This window comes from Melospiza georgiana, chromosome 6 (assembly GCF_028018845.1).
Source record: "Melospiza georgiana isolate bMelGeo1 chromosome 6, bMelGeo1.pri, whole genome shotgun sequence".
NCBI classification, from domain to species: domain Eukaryota; kingdom Metazoa; phylum Chordata; class Aves; order Passeriformes; family Passerellidae; genus Melospiza; species Melospiza georgiana.
In genome coordinates, this window is record NC_080435.1 from 627,263 (window position 1) to 642,939 (window position 15,677).

Below are 15,677 nucleotides of genomic sequence, written 5' to 3' on the forward strand. Positions count from 1 at the left end.
CTGGTTTTTTCTTGTCTTGAGATTCCACAGTTCAGAGGGCCACAGACAGTAGGACCAGTTCCTTCAGCTGTTGGAGTCAGCATAGCTATAGATAAAATAACTGCTGCTGTTTCCAGCGTGGAGGATTCTGTAAGTCTTTTTTGGGAAGTGGGGAATTTGTTTACTTCTGACAGTTCAATAACCCAATTGTAGGCTAGAGATGGACAAAAAATAAGATATTCAGATATGTTCCAAAATAATACTGTACTGAAATAGAAGGCAGACATCAAGATGACCTGTTTTCTTTTGTGTTTCTCTACGTAGAACTATTTAGTAAATGACAATTAAGGGAAGACAGGATCTTCAGGCTTACACCATTTTATTTTTAATTTAATGGGATGTTTTTCTCAGCCTATGTATTCTTTCAGATGGAAGAGTACAACTGTAGATATTTAGTGTTATTTTCCCCCTACTACTTCTCCCTTTATCAAAGTATAGAAGATAGAGATGGAAAGAAACTTTAGGAATATTGACTACTTTGTACAATGTCACACATCATCACTTGGTTGTGAAATGTGTATTTTATTCTCTTTTCTCTATAAGAATAAATTACCCTTGGCAAGGAGAGTGGGAAGGAAGGAACAGGGTAGGCAGGGATGCTTGGCAGGCTGAGGCTGTGGAGGTGCTTTGCATGGAAGATTGAGCTTCAGTGACTTTCAGACAGATTAGATGGCTTGTGGCTCTCAAAACAGGTGGATCTAATCCCTTCTTTGCTTTTTAGGGTGATGCATTTTGGCAAATGTTGGAATATTTGTCCATCTTTGTAACTTTAGCTGCCTTATGAAGGGGGAAAGGTGGTCTTGTGACTAATATTGTCTCCTTGATTTTACTTTTCCTTCAGGTTTCTGTCAGCTCATGTGACCTGCTGGTTGTAAGTGTTGGTCAGATGTCAATGGGTAGAGCTATCAACATTGTTCAGAAATTCTGGACTGCAGGAATTCCAGCTGAAATAATGTATGACTGGTCCCAGGTAGAATTTCTTATCTCCATGTGTTAACTCTATTATTGTTCTCCATTTTAGTGCAGACTGAAACCATACCTTTTTTGGGGTATTTTTCTGGTTTTATTGCCATGGAGGCTCATAATACTTAGCATGTTGGGTGGATAAATGCATGCATAATGAAGTTTCATCTGCTCAAGTTGTTAATGAAGCTTTTCTCTCTCTGAAGTTGTGTGACTGTTGTATATCAAGTTACTTTATTAAAGACAGGAGACTGATTGATTACTTAATTGGTCATTTTATAAGATGTCAAATTAATGTCTCATTCCCCTTCTTTTGTTCTCACTTTAGTCCCAGGAAGAACTGCAGGAATACTGCAGGTGCTCTGGGATTACATATGTGGCTCTGGTGTCAGAGAAAGAAGGAAGTCATGTGAAAGTAAGCGTGGGACCAGGGGATGCTTTATAGTGTTTCAGATTTGTACTTTGTTGTACTTTTTTTCTTTTATGTCATTATTAATACAATGTAAATTATACTTAAGTAAGTGGAGTTGAGGTAAATACAGTTTTGGTTGTTAAGTTGTAGCAATGTTATTCTGAACAATTTCAACACTTTAAACGGTTTTTATCCCTGTATAACACTGTTATTCACAGACCTCCTTCCCTCTAGGAAAGTCCAAAAACTATTGCCAACATTGCATGACAGTGTCATCAATGGTTTAGCGTGGAAAAAGGTTTCTTTTGTCTCTGACTTCCTTAAATCTACAAAATGAATTTGTTGACTTAGCAATCTTTGCATGTTACAAAACAAATACAACTCAAATGTAAATCTAAAAAAATCAGTGTAGTTCCAACAGTCAGTCAGAACCACACTCCTCATCTCTATAAACTGGTTAGGATGCAAAGACTGAACTTTGTCACAATATGAATGTACTCTGTTCTTCTTCTGTACTCTTGCAGCCTGTGGTTCTGGTACCTTTGGTTTTTTGAAGTTGAAAATTTTAAAATGTTCTGGATCATTAGAGAAAAGATCATTATTTTTTGAACAAAGATTCATTTTTTGACTGAAAAAAATACTAACCATTTGACAGCATATGGCACAAACAGCCAATATGCCTTTCTGAAATATTTTTCTTATTCACTCTGTTACTGTAACAACAATAATTGCAAGAATAAGTAAACCTTGGTGATGACAAAGTGATATTTCAAAATCCTCTACAAGCCTATTGTAGAGTGTTCTTTTATATATGGCTTTATTGAAGCAAAACCAATAAAGGAGATGTTAATGAGGTGAATGGTGTTGTTGCTGGCTCTTGCCAATAAAGATGGTGCAGATTCCTAGGTTTTGAATGTTTGAGTTAACTCTTGCAAATCGAAAGGCAAGCCTTATTCTAATATAATTATTTGAATAAAAATATTAATAATATGATACTTAAAATTATAAACCATTGTTTAGAACTTAAATATCACATTAGATGCAGGGAGCCAAGCTTGCTTTGGGAATGCAGAATAAATTAGTAGTTGGCAGAAAAAAATCTGATCAAAGGTTTAATTGACAGTAATGATAATAGCTTCCTACCTGACTCTTTCACCTTTAATGGGTGAAATAGTTTGGTTTTGATTAAGTTTGATAAGTTTATTTGTATGCCATTTTAAGAATCAACAATCTTAAGACCCATTGAACTACATCATAGGTGAAATCCTTTGAGAAAGACAGGCAGACAGAGAAAAGGATTTTGGAGTCTGACTTAGTAGATCACCTGATCCAGAAACTGAAAATGAGAATCGGTGACGAAAGATGCAGTAGGTAAGCAGTATAACGTGTCAATAATGTGGATAGTCTAAATCAGAAGTGCATATATGTTTGTATATGCTGAGTTAAACCTTAATTTTATTTGGTAAAGAAATTGCTGAATTTCTGTTCAGGGGAAAAGAAAGCAAAAGGTTTTGTTATAGAATTGTATTGAGATTAAGAAAGAAACTGATTTCCCTAGCTGCTGCTACATTCACACCTCCATAGTGCTTCATAAATTAAAAGGTCACACAGTTACCCCAAAGCTGCTAGAACTGCAGTTCTGTTTGTCTGGCTGCCTGCAAGTTCCTGTTACTGAGCAGAAGTCCATTTCATTTGTATACTGTGTAATCAAAGAATTAAAGCAGCAAATCCTTTCCATTCTGAGGCAGTATTGGTATGATGAAATGAAGGTGTAACTCTTGCACTTCTGTATGCTCTGGTGGCACAAGTGAAAGGAGCACCTGACAAAGGCTTGAGGTACACAGGAAAACCCCTTCATCCTGGCCTCGTTGAAATGACTATTTACTGTCACCAGTGGAAGTTAGTACAGAAATGACAGGAGTAGTTAGTGCAGAAATGTAGCTAGTACTGCTCAAGCACTGCAGCTGTCACTTGCACATAGCCTCCATAAGTCTGTAATTATGCATGCATCCAGATGTATTTGTGTGTGTGCACTGACAGCAGGAATAGACATGCAATAGTCACACAAAGTAGAATTCAGAATCTTAACAGATTTGCCATCCAGATTTTCTGACTAGGCTTAACAACAAAGGACATCATTAAGCTTGGAAATGCTGAAATCAAGCAGTAGTTTATACAAGCAGTTGATGTCTCCTGTTATTCACCCCTCATTCTCCTTTTTCTGGCCTCAGCCAATCTTAATATTTTATTTTGCAACTAAACCGATCCTCAGGTGCTTTGTGACAGATCTGCTAGAAGCTGCGAAAGAAAATAATTCTTTCAAAAAGTTACCTTATTTCTAAATCATAAAAGCAGAATAGAAAAACCCTTGCATGGTACCACTAAAAAAAGAAATACAATAGCTGATTGTAGTAGCCCTGGCAAATTTCTCTTCTAATGAATTTCTGAATGTGGAAAGTAAAGGTATCCAAACTAATTATTGAAGACTTCTTTGAATATGTGTGCTCTTTAAGTATAAATACGACTTTTATACTTTAGTATTGTGTCACAGAAACCTGTGAGAAGCAGATTAAATTAATAATTCAGAGAGAATCTTCTAACAATATATTTTTGTGTTAGGCTATAAATCACTCTTGTATGATAGGGAGGATGTTTTTTGTATCCATAGGGAGCATTGCTTCTGGACCTGATTTTAAATGTAATTCTGTATGGTTTCATGACAGCTCATGAATAAATTGATTCATAAATAATAAATGTGTGCTGGGGACTATCTGCAGACTTCTTTATCTGTTGGAATTAAGTTTAAGTATCTATGATAATCTGAAACTACTGTCTTATTACAGTACTTCTTTATAATTGTATATTCTTTAACTGTCTTTGTTTATTTTTAGAGAAACCGCAGATAATCTTTCAATACCAAATCAAAAAGGATCATTTACTAATATTTCAGGTATTTAATATCTAGTTACAGAACATACAAAGTAACTGTTCCTCTTTCTGCTCAAAAACTGGTTTTTAGGAGAACAGTACCAAAGGCAAAGTAAGAAATCTGATTAGAGGCACTGCCTCCTAATCTCAGATATTGTTCCAACTGATTTTAAACAGACTTTTTCTCCAAACTAGGTGCTCAGACCAATGGGCAGAATATTCTCCATACAAGCATTCATTGATGCGGTAATCCAAGAGGCTGGGAAAGCCAAAATTCGCCAAATTTCCTAGCTGAGGAGAAATTTAAGTGTCATCTTGATGAAAAATAACTTGATCTGTGATTGTTAGAGTATTGAGACCAAATGAAAAGGCCTTTACATTTCTAGCTGTGGATTTGCATTCCTTATTCTGATAAGTTTGTACCTAAAGAATAATACTAAGTGCTTACTGTGTGGCTAAAGTTTGGCATTTTTGCATCTTGTTTTATTGAGCACTGATACAGTGTGTGGTGGTGGTGGTGGTTCTTCAAGAAACACTTCACACAGACACGCTTTTGCATAATAGGGAGGGAAAGAGGCCACGTTTAACTTGGTGGGCTGGTTGTGTGTGTGTGACTACCAGAAGTGGAAATTTGGATTTCAAAATAAGCCATTTCAAATGGTAATTATTGTTATTTGGAGAAGCTGGTGTTTATTGTTCATTTTGTCAGTGATTCTGTTATGGAACTGAGCGTTAAGCAGTCACCTCATTCTTGTAATGGCTTTTTTTGATATTAGGTGCACTGCATTCCTTTGTGAAATTATGGAAGTAATTTGGCACCTTTTCTTAGTTTCAGGGAACAGTGATGTAAAATACCAAATTTCTTAGTCTTAACAACCAGTCCTTCAAAGTCATGAGTGAGAATTTATGTGCACATCTCATTATCCTGTCAGATTTTAGAGGTTTTCAGCAGTTTTTAAATCCCTGTGCTACAATGATTTTAGCATAGTATTTGTGTATTTTCTGTTTCTTGATACTTGTTGTGTACAGAAACACTGTGAACTAAAACGATGTGTTTGCATTTCAGGTGTGTTTGAATCACATGGAACTCTTGCAGTGCCTAACGTTAGTGTTATAGCCCCTGAAAAATTGTCTGCCAGTGCCAGGCGGCGTCAAGAAATTCAGGTACACACACATCAAAAAGGTATTCAGAAGTGATCCTTAGAAGTTAAGGAGTGGTAGAAGTCATGCTTCATTATCACCTAACTTAAACAGATTCATCCTGTTTGTTCCTTATTCATAAATTAGACTAGGAACAACACAAGTGGTTGAAGGCAAAGACCACCCTTTCTAATAGTTTGGATTTTAGGGATTATCTGTGACATCAGCTATCATTGTGCATGCATACTAAAAATGTTACTTTTCTAGGAGCTGTTGGTTGTGGAACTTTGTTTTTCTTCCTCCCTAAATGCTGAAGTGTGTCAGAGGTTGTCATGGTTTAACCCCAGCCAGCAGCCACTCACTCACTCCATTCCCCCACCAGTGGATCAGGAGAGAATCAGAAGGGTAAAAGCCAGAAAACTCCTGGGTTGAGACAAAGACAGTGTAATAGGGAAAGCAAAAGCTGTGCACACCAGCAAAGCAAGACAAGGAATGAATTCAGTGCTGCCCATGGGCAGGCAGGTGTTCAGCCATCCCCAGGAGAGCAGGGCCCCATCACCTGGAATGGTGAACGGGAAGGCAAACACCATCACTCCAAATGTCCTCCCTTCTTCCCCCAACTTTACATACTGAGCATGATGCCACACGGTCTGGAATGTCCCTTTGGTCAGCTGGGGTCACCTGCCCTGGCTGTGTCACCTCCCATGCATCCCCACCAGCTGGCTGTACCAAAAGCAGAAAAGGCTTTGGCTCTGTTATCAAACAAAGTATATTGTTTTAAAAGAAGTAGTCTGTGCAGCTGTGGGGGAAGATGTTGGAAAATTCCTGTGACTTTAGTACAATAGTGTTTGATCCTTAAATCTGTGGCTAATAGTCTTGCCATCTGTTGCTTCCTTACTTATCTTTATTAGTGATTAACTGCTCAGCAATAACAAAAACATCTGTTATCAATCCTGTGTTCAGCAAAAATCCAAAACATAGCCCCATAACACCCACAGTGATAAAAGCTAACTCTGCCCCAGACAAAACCAGCACAAAGGTGCAAGGTCATCATACTTTTAATTTGTAGTATGTTTGTAAAAGGTACTTTTGTGTTTTATTTCAGTAAGTTGTCTCAAACTAAAGGCCTAAGAAAAAGTTGTGGATTAAAAAAAAAAACACAAAATAACCCCAAACCAAAACAATAACAAAAACCCCTACAACCTGCCTAAAACTTGATATTATGGTAATGTAGAAAACATTCAGTGATGCTAGAAATAAATGTCAGAATTTTCTTGTTTAGCATTATTAGCCTCAAGATATTTACAGCACATGGTAAAACAGAACTGTCATTTTATCCCCTTTTCAGTCCAAACTTGGATGTGCAACAAAAAAATCTCCCCACTTTATAATTCTCAGAACCCAAATCAAGAAATGGATGTTACTCTCTGAGCTAAACAGACTCACTGTTTTCAGGTTTTGAACATGTAAAAGCAACTTTTCCAAGCTAGAAATAACGCAAGCCTGCAAATATGTTTGTAAAGTGCTCCCTTTGCAGGACCACTAGCTTGCTCTGATAAAAGGTGTTACAAGGCATGGCCCTTATTTTGGTTTGGCTTTCAAAAGCCATCCTCCTCCTTTAGCTGGAGGTGATTCACTGCATCCAGTCAGAGGTTCTCATGTTCCTTTGAAAGTTCTCTAACACCCAGAAACAGAGGGCAGTTTTCACTAGCTATGCAAGCATCCATGTTGTTCTGTCTGCTTTAGAACCAGTATTGTCAAGTGTGTACCACTGAGTCAAGAGTCTCCTTCCTCTCTGCTCATCAAGGATTATTGTGAAATTTTTACTGAAAATTATATTAAATATTTGTTTCAGTATGATGTAGTTCTACATCTTGTTAGAAGCAGCCTATTTTGTTCTCACCTATGCAATATGAAATCAGTGTTCCCAACCTGTGTCTCACAAGCTGTATATTTTACTTTTGCCCATCTTTTGTTCCCAGGTGCAAACAAGACTTCAGGCATTCATTTCTAGCCTGCAACAAAAAACAAGTGAGATTGAGATTTTAGCAGTAAGTATTTGGCAGAAGCCTGAACTAATTCTGAATCCTTAATTGCAGTGGATGATGCTGTTCCTGTCTGAGCAAACCACTGCTAATTGCCTCACTTTAGTGATAACCAAATGAGTCAAACTTCAGGTTAAGTAAGACCCCTGGTCTGTTTCTCTGATACTTGAAAACTGTCTCAAATTGTGTGTATGGGACAGCTGCATGGAATAAAATATAACAAGCATTTAGTTGTAAGCTCCTAAGCTGTAATTACACCAGCTATTGTGGTAGATGTAATAACTTGTTCCTGCTAGATTTGCACTTCCATTTAAGCAAACGTGGCTCTTGTTTGTATGTGGCTTTTAGACTTCACTGACCATGTCACAAAGGACTTTGAAATGGTGTATGCTTCTCAGGAAACATAACTGCCTGTTTGCCTGCACCTATGTGCAACTTTCCATAGTGGAGTCTGTCAAGAATGGTTAAAAAGGTTTTAATAATTTTAAAATAAGTTCCCCATTTTAGCAGCATGAATGCTTCTCTGGAAATCAAAAGATCTGGCTCTCTTCAGTATAGCTCATCTCTAATTGCAAATTGATTAGAGAGAACGGTTAAGTATTGATTTCTTGATCTTTTTACAGGTTGATCTGCCAAAAGCAACTGTGATACACTTCTTATCATTAGAGGTAAGCAATTAAGTAACGTTGTTAGAACTCTAACTGAACACAATAGATGATAAATTCTGTTCCCAATGAAGTGAAGTGTAAAATTCACCCATTCTAGATTTTTCTTTCAAGTTTGAATTAGGTTTAAAACTTAAACCTAATTATTGAATTAGGTTTTAAAAAGCATTTTTTTACCCAGGAAGCTTGACCAAGAAACTTTTTGTGAAATGTCCAAGTTACACAAGACAACATTAGAAAGTCCTAATCCAAAGCTCTGAGGTTTTTTCCCCCAAGAATAGTTATCTAAAATTAAATCTTAACCGCTGTCTTTTTCAGAAACCAATAAGCATTAATAGCAGTTTCAACAAAGGTGTTCCTTGAAGCCCTTAATGAAGGAGAACCCAAAATACAAAAGCAATTGTTTCAAGTACAGTAGCTGAAACATCCCTTAGTAAAGCCAAGACATAAAAGGGTTTTTATTATATTGACACCTTTAGCAACTCAGGAGCTGGTCAATGGCGCATGAAAGATGACAACACCAAAGACAAAGCTTTCTTCTTTTCTCCAACGACAGCACTGGCTTGAGAGAGATGAATGCTCTCCACCCTCTAAAAACGCAGACTCAAGAATGGCATCTACTGGATGTGCATTTATTACTTTCATACCTTTTATCTGCTGCTCTGAAGCAGTGCTGGTCTGGTAACTAAAACCCAGTGAAACATTTCAAAAAAACATTTTCAAAATACTTTGTTGATCCAGTCTGTATGAATCATTGAGGTAGTTTATCAGCTTTTACTTAAAAAAAATTAAATACATATGTACATGATCAGCTTACATCATTCACTTTTGATCACCATTACATCACAGTTACTGTATTCTCTCCAGCACTGCCAAGCTGACACAGCCCTTTTCAGTGCTTGTGCTGAAATGTGTTAAGAAAGTGATCACTAAATTAATTTTTTTAGGAATTAAGTTGCACATGTTGTTGACATTTATCATGTTTGAAAGAGCATTGACATTACACAATATTGACATTACACAATATTGACATTACACAATATTCAGAAGGCTGCATCCTACTAGAAGTATTTCCTTCACAAGAGTACAGACTAGCATAGTTCCTTGTCAATTCTTTTCCTTAGCTTGATGGAGATAGACAAGCCTTTGATGCTACTGTGAGACAACTGATGTCACGATGGCCCAAGCAGAGATCTTCATATTTACAAGCAATTTGTGATGAAATTTACAGTCTCAAAATGGAAAAGAGGTAAATTTGTTAAAACTCTTATGGGTACATAAACTAGATTTTTTTCCATTTTTTTCTATATTCAGACTAGAAGATAAGGTGCTCCTAACTTGTCTTTCACTTTCCCCTCTCTCTGAGGCCAAAAGAAACACTCAGGAAATGTGTATAGTTCCTTCAAAGGTATACGACTGGTCACTAACCCTCACTTACTGATAAAATGTAAATTCTTCATTTTTCTAACTTTTCAAGAAGCTCTAGGATATATTGCCACTTTTATCTCACTTGCTTTGTTAAAAGAAATGAATAGCAGACAATTATGCAGAGTCAGATATCCTCCTATATATAGTACATATACTTCAATATGTGTAAATATAGATGTATGTATAATATCTACATCTATGCTGCTACATAAAAGCCCTCTTTTCTGATGAGAGAGACTCAGCTTGTCCTTTAAAACTCATGAATACATTTAACTCCTCCTGCTTTGAAATAATACCATGGCAGTCAGGGACAGGTGGGAGAGTGCCCACTTTCATGCAAACATAAAGTCTGCTCTCCCAACATGTACAGTAAAGCCCATTTCTGATTTGTAAGCATAAAAACATTTATGTTCACCTCATAGTCTGCCTGTTGGACTCTGGCAAGGCTGATACAGATAGCGTGGACACATCCACTATGTCCAGTTTTAAATCTCAAATTCTTAAATGCTGCATGTATTGGTCTACTTGAGACCTCGGTACTTACCTTTGTTCCACTTGAAAGTGGTATTTAACCTTTCAGTAAGAATAAAGCTGGTTCCCTTTTCTCAAATGCACCAAAATTGCTCCAGGTTCGCTGTTTACTAAGACAGCTACATTATCAAGTGAAGCATTTCTTTTCTTCATGGCACTTCAAGGCTGTGAGCAACAAAACCCCAATAATACTCCATGCAATGCTGGGTGTGAATGTAGTACACTCCCTCCCTATCTTCCTATCCCATCTGGGGCCTGAGCACTACCTAGCCCTAAGCCTTCAGATCACTGGAGTGAAAACTGAACAGGCAAGATCAGTGCAAAGAGGATGAGGGGAAAGTTGCAGTCACAGCCAAACAAAGTAAAACTTACTGATTTTCTGCTAAATCTTTGCTGCTGTCTTATGCTGAGGATTTGTCATAGGAATTGCAGCATTCAAACCTGCAGTTTCAAAATACTAAAATTCTTTTTTCCTTCCCTCTGCAGGGTTTCTGCACTTATCCTGTACAGTTACCGAGATGAATACAAGGTTTTGTTTTAGTACTTAAAGCATCATTTATGGGATGCTTCTACAATTGGACAACACCGTTTTGTCAAATGGAATTTCAAAAAGCTGCAATAATGCAAGACAGGGAACTAGGGCCTATTTCTGTGTCCAGACTGCCTTTCATGTATACTATTGGCCTGGTTCTGGCCAGGACAAGGTTAATATTTGCTGTAGCTCGGAGGCATGGCCAGCACCCAGAGGTGGATCTGTGCCACCTCACACCCTTCCAGGTGGGCACAGCATGGCAGAGGGAGCACTTGGGCCGTTTCTGTGGACTCGTTCACCCTTCCTGTACTCTGTGCCACTGGTATTGCTGCTGTTACTGTTTTCTTATCTCATGGCTGTTTCCAGTATACTCTTACCTCAGCCTGTGCTCTTCACCTTCTGTGCTTCCCAATTCTCCTCTCCAGCCACCCGCAGCGGGAGGGGGTAGTGGGTGGCACATGCATTCAGCTGGAGCACTAAACTGGAGAATGACATTCCTAAACCACAACAAATACAAAACTAAATGCTTTCAAAATGTGGAATTAGTTGTTCTGTACGCAATTAAGGAGCAAGTCTTGACTAGAGCCACAGATAGGTATTGCCATGTAGTTCTTGCCTCTTATGCTACACAAATCAGCTGTACAGATGTAAAACTACTTTTTGTAACAATTGTTTCAGAATGCCTTTTGTGCAACAATAGTACTGCAACAAGAAACATCCATTCTAGAATTATAAATGAAAATTGTTTTAAACATTTTTGAGGAATTTTTATGTAATAAAAACTGCTGAGCCCTATTGAAATACTCATTACAAGCCTTTTGTGTGCTGATTTTAGTTGTGCTTTTTAACCTACTATTTCAATTTATGTATAAAACATGGTAGATTTCAGGCTGAGTTGTTACAAGCCTGGCTGCCTTTGCTTGTCCTGTCTGTACTTCTGCATTTAAATCAAGAAGCAGCTTCTGCGATATGAAGACCTGATAAAACAAAACACTTGTTCTAGACCTGCAGAACCTAAACCAAAGACTTAAAAGATAAAAAGTAACCTGCATGTGCTTGAGGCACAACCAGTTTTTAACTAACTTTCTTTACCTGAGTTGTCAGATTAAGTCTGAAGTTATAGTAACGATGGAAGTATTATAATTATCTTCTTGAAGCTAAACTGTAGCACAACCCCATCAGGAAGAATGAGGCTGAGAAACTATGATTTACAGGAGTCATGGTTAACTATGTACTGTATTTCACATCAAACACTGGAGGAAAGTACAGAAATGTTAAGGATTTCTGGAAGTACACTGGTGTTTTCCTTCCCTCCTCACTTGGTACCTTTTGTTTAAACTTACACCTCTTTCTCTAACACAAATGATTGCCATTTGCAGGCTCATTACATTAATAAATACCTACCTACTTTTTCTACCCTTTCTTGTAGCAAAGGTGACAAAGTTAAAATGCATAGGGGTAACTTGCAAGACAAACCACAAAACTGGAACTGTGAAGGTTCTAACAGCACTGTCCAAAGCAGCAGACAATCCTAAAGACACAGATAACTCTGCCATTCCCAGCAATTCACCATGACAAGTCACATCAGCCATTGCATGCAATCCATTTCTCATTATCTTTAATAGGAGCGATTACATCTTTACTTTATACATCTGTTTATATGAAGGAAGGAAAATTCAGATCCCTGAATATACTGAAGGATGATGTCTTTAAAAAAAAAGTTTAGGTGATGACCATTTTTAAGCTCTGTCTGAGGGGAGCACGATGCAGACCCCGAGCCCAGGTGAGAACAGCTGGAGCACCATGGAGTGAGTGAAAGCTCTGCAGGAACCCGAGCACTGTGCTGGCTGCCTTGGGGACAGCTGCACTGCATCATGCAGACACGGCCCTTCAGACAGAAACAGGAAAGCAGCTGTTCCTGATAACGTGTTGGCACCTGCTTTCCCTAGAATTACTGAGGCTCATCTATAAAACGGGGCATCTGTCACTGAGGCTCCTGCTCCAGTCTTGTTCTGCTTTTGGAAGGGTGCATTTCTCTTTACCCTGTGCTACCCCCAGACAGGTTTTACACTGCAGAGAACACAGCAGCAGGGTAAGTACAAGCCAGCTGAGTGTAAAGCTACTCCAGCAGAATGCTGTACATCCTCCTGCCATACAACAACCCAAAGAAAGCGCCTCTGCTCTCAGTTTAAACAAAAGTACTGATCGTGTCCCAGTTTCCTGCTGGAAGGAAAGCCAAAGACAAGTGGTAACTCAAAAAGAAATGGACTCTGCTTTGAGCAAGGGTCAAGTCTATAATAGTGATGGTAGCACGCTGTCCCATCACTGTGTTGCTTTGCTCTTCTTGGCCTTGCTTTTCTTGTCTTTCTTCTTCAAGCCATCCATGTTAGCTCTTAGCAAATTTGAATATGCCTGAAAAAACAATTAGAACCATTTAAAAGAACCCCAAATACTTAAATGACAATATGCAAAATAACATTTTATGTATTACAAATGGCCAATTATCTGTCTTTTCCCAGAGAATCATGCTCTTACACCCTGCACTAGGAAAATACTGTTGTTTAAACCAATATACCAGGTTAGATAAAATAAAACAAAACATGATTTTTTAAAAACAGATTAAGATAAATGGGTAGTCTCAGTTAGTTTCTGTGGCAATTCAGCAAGAAATCAACCTGTTCACAGCTGCCCACTGCTTCCAACAGACCACTTCTACTACTTACAGAAAAGGAAGATGAAAGGCATACAAAACTTACCATCTGGAATTTATTTACTTCCTTTGAGCTCACCTACAAAAGTAATACTGGAGGTTAACCACAAAAACTCTGGCTGCTATTACAGACCAAGTATCAGTACATGTTTACCCACCAGTTACCATCTGGTCTTTTTAGCAGCAGTTGGATCAACTTATAACATTCAGTGGTCACTGTGCTGTACTGGTATGTCAGAGGACCCCACTGATTTAGAAAACTGAAAACACTCCATGATTAATAAAATCCTCTACGGGGCATTCATCCCTAATTTTTCACATGGGAAAAATGTGAAAAAGCATTCAAAGAAAGGTTTGATTCACTTGTGGGGCCATAAAAATGCTGCAGCTCACGTTCTCAGCTATTTCTCTTAAGTAACGTTTCTCTTTGTGTCGTATCACAGAACAGACCTAAAGTCATCTAAAGCCTTTCCCAATCCTCCATTCAAAGTAAACACACATCAGGTTTTCAACTACCAGTTAACATCTTCTCAAGTTTCACTTAAAATATGGAGCATTAAATCAAAGACACACAGAGCCACTAGCTTTTCTAACTTAAAAGTTATCACTTACCACTGTGCTGATTTTCTTCTTTCCATCAGTTGCTCTCAGGAGACATTTATTGTCTGCTGGTTCAGAAGTTTCTACATGGCCTTTGCGTGGAACTGGTTTTGTTCGACCATCATCTGCATTGAAAAAGAATTTTTATTCTTATTTCATTAAAATCAACAGATGCCTTCTGATATGAGGTGTTAAAAACTGCTCACGAGCAGATCTGTAGAACACCTTGGAAATTTCAGGCCAACTGAACTAATACTGCTACCAAATTGCTCTTACTCTAGAACCCCAGAAAGATCTGTTCTGTAAATTACATCTACCAGAAAAAATGAAGTAAATCCTCCCCTCAACGTGCTCGAGCAGCAGCATGCTTTAAATGCATGTCACCCTGCTGCCTCCTGGCATGGCCTCCCCAGCAGTGCCAGCCAGCAGGAACCAGAGGAACAGGAACACACAAAAACAACATCAGAATTCTCCTTTTACAGAAAACAAACTATTTTAACTTACTGTTTAACAATCAGAAAGTCCTAGTTTGAATGCCCTGCAGTTTGGAATACAGTCTCACTCAAAGGTTATTAGTACTGATGCTACTAGTACTGAGTATATTAATCGCGCTAATCAGTGCTCCTGCTGACGGGTTTGTTCCTATGACTGCTCTTGTGTTCAGATACCCGGGATTACAGCTTTTATCGCTTAAAACACCTGGTGACAACAGTCAGATTTATATTAACACCTCTTTAGCCCAACCCAGTAACAGACTCAACACTTACATTTCTTCAGCGTTATGAAAACGCTCCCGGAAGTCCTGCACTTTTGGAAGAGCCGGGTGAGCTCCGTCAGGAACTGCAAGAGAAAGAGTCGCGCCCGTGGCTGGGAGCTCCCACACGAGCTCCGAGCTGCTGCCCCCGGCCGGGCCCGGGCTCTCTGGCACCCGCGGGAGGCAGCACCGAGGCCAGGCGAACTCCGCCTTTCCCCACGCTGGAGCTGCAGGACAGCCGGGGGCGGCGCGGCCCGCGGCTCTGACTCCGAACACGAGCTCCGAGCCCCCGGACCTCCCGCGGCCCCGGCGCTTCTGCCCCGCCGAGACAGAGTCCAGGGAACGGCGCCGCCCGCTCCGCTCCGCTCCGCTCCGCTCCCCTCCCCCGCAGCGGCTCCCACGCCGCCGGGGCCGGTACGGGCCCGGCATCTCCGCGCGGCTTCGCGGGCCCCCCTCGCTCCCTCCCTCTCTCCCTCCCTCGCTCGCTCGCCCCGCGGCGGCGCAGGGGCTCTCCCCCACTGCCGGCGGCCGCGGCCCCGCACCTGCTCGCTCTCCAGCAGCACCATCCTGCTCCGCTCCGGAAGGGCCGCCTGCGCACGCGCACCGCGGGGCAGCGCCACGTCAGCGCCGCGGGCTGGGCGGGACCGGGGCAGCCCATTGCTATTCCCCCGACCCCGCCCCCTGCCTGGCCCGGCCCATTGCTATTCCCCCGGCCCCGCCTCTGCACGGCCCGGCCCGGCCCCTTGCTATTCCTGCGGCCCCGCCCCCTGCCCAGCCCCGCCGGGCCCATTGCTATTCCCGCGGCCCCGCCCCCTGCCCGGCCCGGCCCATCGCTATTCCTGCGGCCCCGCCCCCTGCCCGGCCCATCGCTATTCCTGCGGCCCCGCCCCCTGCCCAGCCCGGCCCATTGCTATTCCTGCGGCCCTGCCC

At 40.3% G+C, this 15,677-nt stretch overlaps 2 protein-coding genes across 3 annotated transcripts in view; one reads left to right on the forward strand and one right to left on the reverse strand.

The window, feature by feature from the left end:
- Positions 1-11,488, forward strand: part of EIF2AK4 (eukaryotic translation initiation factor 2 alpha kinase 4) — a 36,759-nt gene extending 25,271 nt beyond the window's left edge. For both annotated transcript variants that reach the window (XM_058025519.1, XM_058025520.1), the window contains exons 30-39: positions 22-129; positions 881-1,009; positions 1,331-1,417; positions 2,673-2,785; positions 4,306-4,364; positions 5,409-5,506; positions 7,465-7,533; positions 8,151-8,195; positions 9,317-9,441; positions 10,638-11,488. In XM_058025519.1, coding sequence (XP_057881502.1) covers positions 22-129; positions 881-1,009; positions 1,331-1,417; positions 2,673-2,785; positions 4,306-4,364; positions 5,409-5,506; positions 7,465-7,533; positions 8,151-8,195; positions 9,317-9,441; positions 10,638-10,692 — 888 coding nt within the window. In that variant the 3' untranslated portion in view covers positions 10,693-11,488. The remainder of the gene's footprint in view (positions 1-21; positions 130-880; positions 1,010-1,330; positions 1,418-2,672; positions 2,786-4,305; positions 4,365-5,408; positions 5,507-7,464; positions 7,534-8,150; positions 8,196-9,316; positions 9,442-10,637) is intronic.
- A 796-nt stretch (positions 11,489-12,284) lies between these two features.
- SRP14 (signal recognition particle 14) lies at positions 12,285-15,370 on the reverse strand. Its single transcript, XM_058025522.1, has 5 exons — positions 15,290-15,370; positions 14,761-14,833; positions 14,006-14,118; positions 13,440-13,472; positions 12,285-13,095 (listed from the first exon to the last, which is right to left on the reverse strand). Exons 1-5 carry the CDS (start codon positions 15,311-15,313, stop codon positions 13,006-13,008), a joined length of 333 nt encoding a protein of 110 aa, XP_057881505.1. The 5' UTR covers positions 15,314-15,370; the 3' UTR covers positions 12,285-13,005.
- Positions 15,371-15,677: the final 307 nt, after the last annotated feature.

Coding starts and splice junctions, on each gene's coding strand:
- SRP14 (XM_058025522.1), bottom strand. CDS start 15,313: ATGGTGCTGCTGGAGAGCGAGCAG. Junction 14,834..15,289: donor TGCTGCTGGAGAGCGAGCAG/GTGCGGGGCCGC, acceptor TTTCTCTTGCAG/TTCCTGACGGAGCTCACCCG. Junction 13,473..14,005: donor AGAAGAAAATCAGCACAGTG/GTAAGTGATAAC, acceptor TTACTTTTGTAG/GTGAGCTCAAAGGAAGTAAA.